This window comes from Atta cephalotes, assembly GCF_000143395.1.
Source record: "Atta cephalotes unplaced genomic scaffold scaffold00017, whole genome shotgun sequence".
Classification (NCBI taxonomy): Eukaryota; Metazoa; Arthropoda; class Insecta; order Hymenoptera; family Formicidae; genus Atta; species Atta cephalotes.
This window is the reverse complement of record NW_012130081.1, coordinates 1758918-1769721: the sequence shown is the minus strand read 5'-3', so window position 1 is coordinate 1769721 and position 10804 is coordinate 1758918. Positions and strand designations below refer to the sequence as shown.

The 10804-nt window shown below is 29.0% G+C and overlaps 1 protein-coding gene across 1 annotated transcript in view; it reads right to left on the bottom strand.

Moving 5' to 3' along the window:
* The window catches only part of LOC105618511 (heterogeneous nuclear ribonucleoprotein 27C), a 46581-nt gene extending 39853 nt beyond the window's left edge, over positions 1 to 6728 (bottom strand). The window contains exons 1-4 of the mRNA XM_012200044.1: positions 6691 to 6728; positions 4990 to 5197; positions 4463 to 4649; positions 303 to 385 (exon numbers count right to left, since the gene is read on the bottom strand). Of these exons, the coding sequence (XP_012055434.1) occupies positions 303 to 385; positions 4463 to 4649; positions 4990 to 5197; positions 6691 to 6728 (516 nt within the window). The remainder of the gene's footprint in view (positions 1 to 302; positions 386 to 4462; positions 4650 to 4989; positions 5198 to 6690) is intronic.
* Positions 6729 to 10804: the final 4076 nt, after the last annotated feature.

The following is a 10804-nucleotide window of genomic DNA, read 5'->3' as shown; positions in this document are numbered from 1 at the left end:
TAGTACTANATATATATATATATATATATATATATATATATATATATATATATATATATAATTAATTATACTTACTACTACTACTATATATATATATATATATATATATATATATATATATATATATATATATACACACATATACACACAAATATTCGTATTAATAAATAATTTATGTAACTAAAATTTCTATATAATCTTAATAGCTTCAAGGGAGAACAATATTAACATATACTTATTTTCTATCTTTTGCATAAGATCATACAGTGATATGGTGATTGACGTGTATTGACGTGTTATACCTGCTTTCCATTCAGGTTGACAAAATGTTCTGCGACACAACGGTCCACCGCTTCTTCATCCTCAAAGCTGAGAAAGCCGAATCCTGTCGTCCAAACGTGAGAGAGTACAATCAAAAAATGCTCGCCATAACAATACGAGAAAGCAGTTTTTACAATACAATGCATAAAATATGCACACGTCCAAAACCTCAAAAAGCAACTTACAACATCCAATCTTATAATACTTATTAAATAAATTTTGTCATTTACATTAGTAAATTAATAAAATAATCGCTTTTTATATTGCGCAATGTAAATTCATAGTCATGATTTTTATGATAAAAGATTTAATAAATCAAAATCTATAATTCAAAGTCCATTAGAACGCTACTAATTTATTTAATGTACTGACAATTTCCTCAAAAAAAGACCATATACTAAGAGGCAGGCAGTAGGGACTAAGAGAGATTATAGTGCTACCTGACTATTGGCTGAGCACATCTCTCATGTTGCAATAAATTTATCGCAATATAACATTAAACGATGTTTACAGTAGAGTAATGAGTCTTAAGCCATAAAAAATTGATCAATCACGGTCGAAGGTGAAGAAAATAAATTACAATTAGTCAATTTTTTACAAGCTTTAAAGCTTATTATTTTATTGTAGACATCGCTTTAAACTGTTGTGACTTTTTATGAAATACTTCGAATGCAAAATATTTTAATATTATGAAAAGTACAAAAAATTACAATATTGCATTAGGTATAAAAATCAGCACTTTATTTATTATGTTTACAATTCGGTTTAAAAATTATTCATACTAACTTTGTTTATCATAAAATTAAATTGATAAGATCAAAAATTAGTGAATATTTATTTATTATAATTATTATTTATTTCTTATCTATATTGATTAAGGCTCTCCTGAATAATCACAACCATATTGAATCATACGTGTGACATCAGAAACGAGAAATTACACATTAATTTTTATTACGTACCATATAAATAAAGACAATTTGGATAAAACAAAATTATGAGATTGCTTTAAAACATTTGTAAAAATAAACAAAAACTGTGCTTATCCTCCCTAGGGTGTGTTCCAAAACTTGACTCTGTCAATTCCGAGTATCTTTTATCTTTATTCAACAACATTCAGTGACCAACAAGAATAAAATGATATTCGAGTTGAAAGAATTGAATTTTAGAACGCAACCCTGAGTCAATAAATTGTAAAAAAAAATACATGTGCTTTTATTCAATACGCTTGCTTATTTTCATTTATACGCCTTTTATTACTTTTGACGATTATTTACTATCAGGGAGATAAGCATAGTGTCCATTTTCGTCCTTTTCCATTTTCGTTTTTACAAATGTTTTAAAACAATCATCTCATCATGTTTTGTTTTATCTCATTTTGTTTTATCCAAATTGTGTTTATTTATAAATGGTACGTAATAAAAATTAACGTCATTTCTCGCTTTTGACATCACAAGTACGATTCAATATGATTGTGGTGACTATTCAGGAACCTGAATGCCAATACTATTACGCAACTGATTGTAATTATTAATCTTTCTATATATAATCTAGATTAATATATGTATAATATATAAAATATTATATTTAAATTGGACGGACTGTAGCTAAAAATTTAAGTTAATAAACAACAAATAATAGTAACCGCAAATAATAGTAACATTTAATAGTGATAATATTAAACCTTAAAATTTTCTTCTTAGATTTATAGCACACGCCTCTATCTGTATTTCTTATAAACTGTATAAATTTTATTTTATATTATAATATGCAATAAAGAGATTACGATGCATTAGGGTACACATAGGATAAATATTAAGGGAGGGAGTTTCTTTAAAAAAACTGTTTTATTAGTTTTTGGTTTTTTCAAAAAATATATATTTAGGAATATTTCTGTAAAGTTTTAGAAGAGAGAGAAGGATACAAACAAATAATGGAGTAGAAATGGTATGAAAGGCACGTGATTCGAAATATTATTATTGAATCGCATGACCAGAACAGCCATACTACCTATTGCCATTACTACCTATGATCTGTTACTATATAAAAAGTACATATAAAATTTTAAACGTAATTTTTTCAAACTTACTTTTCTCAACTTAACCTACTTTTCTCAACTTAACCGCATGATTTGAAATTTTAACACGATATATAGTACCGATATATATGTAGTTTTCACCCCTACTTTGGACAAAGTTTGAATGTTTATTTTTCTTTTTTTTTTTAAATTTAAAAAATAATTTTGACTTTTAATATCTTTTTTATAAAGTTGTTATTTTTCAAAATGTTGATTTTATTTTGTTATAAGCGAAAACTGCATCCATATTAAACAAACTTTTTCATATTTTTATTTCAAAGCAATGAAAGATCCGGAATCATATCGACATAGCGCCTTCGAATGGTTGGCTATCTTTTGTTTAATAATTGCAAATTAGATCACTCAAATTTAATTTAAAAAATTTTTGTACTTTTAAATAGATAAATAAACCATATAAATTTTAAATCAATTAGTAATGTTTTGAATTCTTAAAAATTGTCTTAAAACAACAGGAGAATCCTCTCTTAAACAATAAATACTTCACATTAATAAATATTTCCGTGTTATCGGATGGTTTTAAAAGATTTTAGAAACTTGTCTTGCTTTTTTTACAACATTAATGATGGCTGACTTTATAAGAAGTTTCTTCAGAAATAGGATATTTCGTTTTAATATAAAAGAAGACGTACAACCCTTATGTCCGTTTCTACCAATATAAATTAACTTCAATCTCGGTTCAATTTAGTCTTTATCTTTTTCTAATTTGAAAAAGAAGTCAAACTGAGATTAAAGTTAATCTACATTAAAGAAAACAAGCATTATTATATAGCTTCTTAAACGTAGCCAGCAAGTTTTTATAGTCTATCAGTCTTTACAGAAAAATATTCCAAAATAATCGAGAAAAATATTCCAAAATAATCAAGAAATACTTGTACCTAATTAGATTTACTAAGGCTGCGTTCCACTTAAAGTTTGCAATGCTCATGGAATCATTTCATTCTTACTGTTTATTAAACAAAGTTTGTTAAACAAAGACAAATGATGAGCATCGAGCATTATGAGCTCAAGTCGAGTCAAATGAAACGCATTTTAAGTTATTTTAGTCACAACCTTATTTGTAAGCATAGTAATGATGCTTAGCCAATAGTTTCTAAACATTCAATTGTTACTTAGTTCAATTATTATGATTAACAATTTTTTAATATACGTTATTATCCGTTTTACAAAATCATTTTTATATAAGTTTAATATAAATAAGATTATAATTATGAACAAAAAATACATAATTATGGATAAAAAATTACATAAATGAATTATTCGATAAGATTTCTAATACATAATATCTAATAAAAATATCTAATAAAAAATTGGAACTTGTAAGATTTCTTCTTAATTACATAGCAAACTTAAGCTATGTATGTACAGTAGCATAATTTGACAGAATCTTATACTTAATAAAACTTAGCCAAAAACGCATTATTTATAAACTGTATTTAATTTAATGTAAAATACCGCAATATATGTGTAACGTAATAACGAAAAAGGAAAAATATATTATACGAGATAAATCAGAATATATGTAATAATTGCGCAATATTGGGTAAATTTAAATATAACTTTAAAATCTTATAACAATTAATATAAACTGCGCTAGATTAAGAATATACAAATTAATTCTCATTAATCTTATACCAAATTTTACTGTACATAAGGTGGAGTGTAATGCAGTCATCAGAATTTTTGATCCGAAAATATTTATTTTTATAAAATCACTTTCAATACCAGACATTTCATCTTTTTAATTTATTCTCTTTTATTATAATATAATAAAAAAACATTTTTCAAAAATTCTGACTATAATTATTATCGTAATAAAAATATAATTTATTCTCTCGTTTCGATACACAATTCAACAGTTTCCACAACTTTTTTTAAGTTTATAACATATATAAATTAAAAATGTTCTTTTTAAATTAGCAAAACATATAACTTTTTTTACAAAAAAAAAATAATAAAATATGCAACGCTAATGAAAACGCCATGAAAACCATCAAATACAATGCATCAATTTATGAATATATCCTGATGTAAAAATCAACTCACCTCTTGATTTTTTCTTTTCCTGATCATACATTATGACTACTTCCATGACTTTACCAAAGCGAGTAAAATAAGATCTTAAATCAGTCTCCGTAACATTACTTGGCAAGCCACCAAGAAAGACTTTCGGAAAGCCACCACTGCGCTTTGGCTTTTGAAGAGTGCGTGGATTACAAGGTTTTGGATCAATCTGTAATGCAAAAAACATTAACAAGATATACTTCCTATAACTTTTATGTATACAAGATCATTATATAATGTTTAATTCTTAATTTTATAAAAATAAAACGTCATTAAATATAAAAATAAAATGTGACTCCATATAAAAGTCAATTTGTAAATCGAAAATCATAAAAATTTGTGGATAGAACAAAATACTGTAGTACACAAGACTGTGTTTTTGGAATCATAAACATATACATCAATAAATATGACTTTTTGCAAATTTTCTAAACAAGATTCTGCAATCTTATTTAGAAAATCATATTGCAGAAAGTCATATTTATGATAAGTAATATTAAAATACATACTGTACGTCCATCAAGTTGATGAGGACCATTCTGAAGAACCAAAGAAACATTAGCAGGATCGCTAAATGTTACAAATCCAAATCCACGACTACGCCCAGATTCGCTGTTTTTCATAACAACGCAATCGATAACCTCACCATAACGGCCAAAGTAACGTTGGAGATTTTCTTGGGTTGTCTCCCATGATAACCCACCAACGAACAATTTTCTGTAACAAAATGTGATGGAATGTCACTTCAGTGTCATTAATATATGCGAATTTATTTGATATATTTATATATGATTTTCAAAATAGATAAATAATGTATGTCACTGTGAGGGGTCTTAAATCTACTTGAATGCTTATCTTTACTGGAAAACTACCTGATAATATTCTTAAAGCATGAGTCACACTAGATTTTTATTCTTTGCAATAATAATATATAAAGAAAAATATTTTTGGATAAAGAGGTCGCAAAACTGTTTCAAAGTTTCCAAAAATGTTATTAATGTGTAATTAATAGCATATGTAAATGTATGCTAATATAACATTTTCACAATTTTCGAGCATATTAAATCATTTTGATACTTTAATTAATATTGCATAATAAACAAGATAATTATATATTCTATAAATGCAAAGATTTATTTATTATAAAAGTATAAATGTTTCAAGCCCATCACATAAATCCTTCAAAAAGGGGATATAATTGACAATTATATCCTTTTTAAATTATAATTATTCAATGATAAAAAACCTGATACTTTTGTTTAAATATTCATGAATAATAAGCATAATTTTATGTATTGCATAATTTTTTTTATATTGCATTCTGAAATAACCAATTCAAGAGAGACACATTGAGATCGGATTCGAAGAAAAGGAAGAGTGATTATATTCCAAAAAGATAAACTTGCTGAATCATACGAAGCATAAATATGCAGGCGATATGTTCAGGAATATCGAAACGAATTGATAATATATCCAACAATGCCATTCCCCTCAGCCATCGTTTTAAAAACTCAAACACGCCATTCCTTATCGTGGGATATCCAACGATTCAACGAGTGCTCTCGTTACTCCGCGTGCTTTCGACCGGCGCGAAAGCTCAAAGCACCAGCGGCCAAGAGATTCTCCAGACGAGCGGAGCGAGTTCGGTCGAGAATTGGAGCGTAAAAATAGAGAGAGAGAAACCGGCCTAAGAAACGCTTTCGCGCACTGCTCTCGTGCATTGCCATAAAAGAATGCGCAGGCGGTGTATGGGGAACGTGATGAAAGATGTGAGGGAGGGAGCGGGAATCCCGAATTTTTACAGATCCTGAGATTCGAAGTCAGCCAGACGCGAATTACGCAGGGAGTCAACCGGCGAACCTCGCGGCAGAACGAGGAATCGCGCGTCTCGTCATCATCGCCAAAAAGGAAAAACTCGATGGAGAATTAACCGCTAGCGTATTGAAGCATCGTTCACTGACTACAACAGCAACGTTCCACGTCGTCAAGGAATGAAATTCGAGAATGCGAAGACAGAACGACGACGAAACGCAGAAAAGCTCGAGGAAGGAAAATCATTTTTCGCAATTACGATGCGCAAATCGCGAGCGGCAGCAACAACGGGAATGATGATGGCCCCGCCGAATATGGGAGGCATGGGAGCATGAAGGACGGCGAGGGGGGCGCGATATGTTGTCCACGATACCGGGCCCCCAGAATAATCTACTTACCCCTTTTCGTCGTCGTCCATTTCGGTCTTCACTCTCATAATATTTCACTTAAAACTACGAGAACGCGGTCAATTTCAGGGCGCGAGTGGGAATATGGCACGATGCTTTAGCGCGGACGAGGGTAATGGCTCCGCACAACGCGACGTCGGGAACAAATGTAAACGTAACGAACATGAGCGTCACTTCCGTCTCTCGTTCTACGACGCTGGTCGAATCAGCTACCTGATTTCCAGGGCCGTCGCCGTAGGGGATCACGAACGATTTCAATTGTTCGACGTGTTTTTTATTTATACTTGTCTTTATCAATGTAGAGATTACTTTAATTTCAATTCTTTTTTTATTTTTAATACTGAAAAAAATTTGTAAAATTTTAATGAATATTTATTTAGATAATACCAATTGGGTAAAACAAAATGATACTTAAATTTGTTAACAAATTGAATAAATTTTTTAATATAAGCAAATGTCTATTGTCTATGAGTCGTTCCATTTGGACTTACAAAGCTCGCGAATATTATTTGCCTTTTTTTAATAAACAACAAGAATGAAATGAGTGTTAATTATAATGGATATAGCCTCTATAAGCTGTAAGAAATTGATCAATTACAGTCGAATGTGAAGAAAATAATTGATTGTGATTCGTACATATGGCTTAAAGGCTTAAGGCTTAAAACATCTATTATAGATCCAGACTTGACCAGAATTGATCAGTTGAATGCGAGGAGAATAATTATGATTCGTCCATTTCTTATGGCTTAAGGCTCAAAAATTTATTGTAAATCCGGACTAATAAAACGCATTCAACAGACTCAGTTAAGTGAATGTTCGCTGTTATTGGTGTATTCTTTTAGATTATCAATCAAAATTTTAGATCTAAAAGAATACATCATCATTCGGTCTGTTCTTGTTGCTTGCACTTTTTGCACTTAGCATCTTCATTCTTTCTCTTTTTAACATCTAAATATTTATCGCTTTTTAAACTATAAAATGCTTTTTGGAGATTTCAAGCAATACGAACAAATCTATAAAGACTAAAAATCGCTAGTTAATAATAACGAAAATCGTCGATAAAACATTAAAAAATCGCGTTATTGGTAATTTTACTTGTTTATTTTTTATTTTTTTTATTTTGGAAGATACAGAGTGGAATCTGTGATTTTCACTCACGAGAAAATGCAGTTTCATCGCCGCATGTATCAGCGGGAATGCATATTGTCACCGATGAGATATTATTAAAGACCGTTAACCCTAAGCGAATTTTCGACAGTATAAAAAGGGCCCTAAGGGCCCGGAGGTAATTGAAGAACGCTGACATTATCGACAATTGATATAAATTTGTTATTATTAACATAAATATTTGGCTCATACATTATTACATTCATGATTTTTTTGTTACATAAATGTTCCATAAATGAATATCACACTTGTAAAGCTATAATATCTTATATATTGTAGAAAAATTACAATTTTTTCTCTGCAGTTCATCATCTCTGTTGATAATCAAACTTTGATAACACTGAAATCACAATTTTAAAGAAAAATTGAGCATTATGACTTCTAAATATATAAATACGTCTACTAAACTAATAAATCATAAAATTAGTACAATATTATCAGTTTTTAATTCTTAATTACTTCAATAGTCACAAGGATGCGAACTCCCATAAAAATGTCTTTAATAATATCTCGTCGGTGATATTGTTCAGTGATTTTTAATGGAATAATTAATAGTATAAAAGCTTTATGTATGTCTACGATATTAGAAATCATATCGAAATCTCGGACAAAAAAATTGATAATAAATTATAAAAAATTATTCAATTCTTCTAATAATCTAATTAAATTAATCACTAATTATATAAATTGACAAATAGTTTATCAAGTTAAATAGTTTATCAAGTTAAAAATTCGTAGCTGAACGGAATTGCTAATTTTTTATTATTGACATACGAAAGAATTGAATAAAGCAAAACAAACAAAATGGAATATATCAAAAACAAACAGAAAGAAAGTTTAGAGACGAATGTGCTCATTAACTTAATCGCCGGTTAAACTAATCAGGGTCTAGGTTGTCCTCAAAATATATTTCAAGTCACGCTGTGTATGTATATGAATACAATTAATTTCGAATAATTTAATTGCCGATTATAAAACAGTATCTTTTTACATATAATGTGTATAATATATTTCTCAAAGTGCACAGTAATTCAATTGGCACATAAATTGACAGATAAATGTGCAAATAAAGAAAAATATATAAGTTATTTCATTTGCCAAACTCAAAAGATCTTGTGTGCCCAGTACATATTTTATTTATTTATTTTTTTTCAATATGAAGAAAATGAATAAAGATAAACCGTATATAATATCTATATATCTATAATCTACATATCTATAATAATATCTATAATGAACCTGTTTCTATCAATGTAGATTAGACTTTAATCTCAGTTCAACTTACTTTTTACCTGTTTCTGATTTTTTAAAACTACAAAAAGATGAAGAGTTAGTTAAACTGAGTTAAAATTAAATTACATTGGTAGAAACAGATCTAAAAAGTTCAACTAAAAAGAACAAGCCTACGATGTGATTAGTTTCACTTCGATAATTTCTATTGACGTCAGATTTCGATTTATATCTCGCGCGAAAATATAGCTCGCCCAGGAACCTGCGTTTCCCTCCTCGACACACGGCCCTGCGAGGAAAGCCATTTATTCGCGGCATGTGCGATATATATATATATATATATATAATTTCATGCGATATTCATATTGCGTCATTCTTGCTCACAACATTTCACTTGCTTAAAAAGGAATATCCGCATATTCAACAAGCACAAAAATGTTAAAACGTCGTCTGAACACGTCAGTCGTACTGAGTTCAACGATCTGTTGGAGTCAGCGTGAGGTCCGTTCCTTGTGCCGCGCGAACAGCTCTTTTCACTCCTTCTGCACTCGACGAGTGCAGAACGGATCGCGCGGAACCGGCAGAATGACGTCAAATCGAATGGCAGAAGTGGGAGGGCGAGAGGTGCAGAAAGAGAGAACAACACTTGCAAACGTGCTGAAACATGCCGCGTCATACAGTCGTCAGAAAAATTTTTCTCAGAATTTTTATACATATTTATTTAGGATACTTTTATATATATTTTCTCAATAATATTGAGAAATTCTACATCTTTTTTTACAAAAAACTCATGGAAATGTTCCCCTCCGATTTTGATGAAATTTGAATATTTTATTTTCTAAACAAAAATAAGATAATATGTATTTTTTTAAGGATAAATCATATTTTTAGGGAGTGTAATACTTCCTTTGAAAAAATCGTTTTTTTTTACATAAATATTCGTTTCGAACCATTTGAAACTGTTCGAGATAAAACTTAATATGTTTTGAATAAAAGTTCAATGATTTGAAAAATACTTTATAATAATAATTTTAAAAAATTTGTTTAAATGAAAAAAATGTTTATTTATAAGAATAAAAATAAAACAATTTTTTAAATTAAAATTTTTAAATACTCTTATAAGATCATTCTATTTCAAATATTTTTTTATCTCTTATATCTCAGTTTCGTTAATATTTACAATATTTCTAAAAAATAATTAATTTTTTTCAAAAATACTATACTCTTAAAAGAATTCTGAAATTTACATAAAAATTCTGAAAATTATATAAAATTCTCAAAAAAATTTTATCAGGGAAAAATTTTCTAACCAGAATGCATTTTTTTTTTATAGAAACATGATGGCAGCAAAAATACACATTTCTATCTTTATAAATCTTTGAAGAACTTGTGACCATGTTAACATTTCATGAAATAACGCTTTAAGCCTGTTCTTTTTTGACTAAACTTTTGCGCCAATTCATCTATCTTCCTTTTTTTTCTTGCTGGAAAGAAAAGGAAGAAAGATGAACTGATGCAAAAAGTCAATCAAAAAAAACGGATCTTTTTATGAATGTTTTATGAACTCATGTAAATGACTCATGTCCGCGACTGTTTTGCTGTGACGTCTGCCATCTGTGCCGTCGTGAGAAACTGCGAAAACCAAGAAACTGTAGTGTCATACTGTTATTCAGTTTGAAGTAATTGAAGTATTTTAGCGAATCAAGCG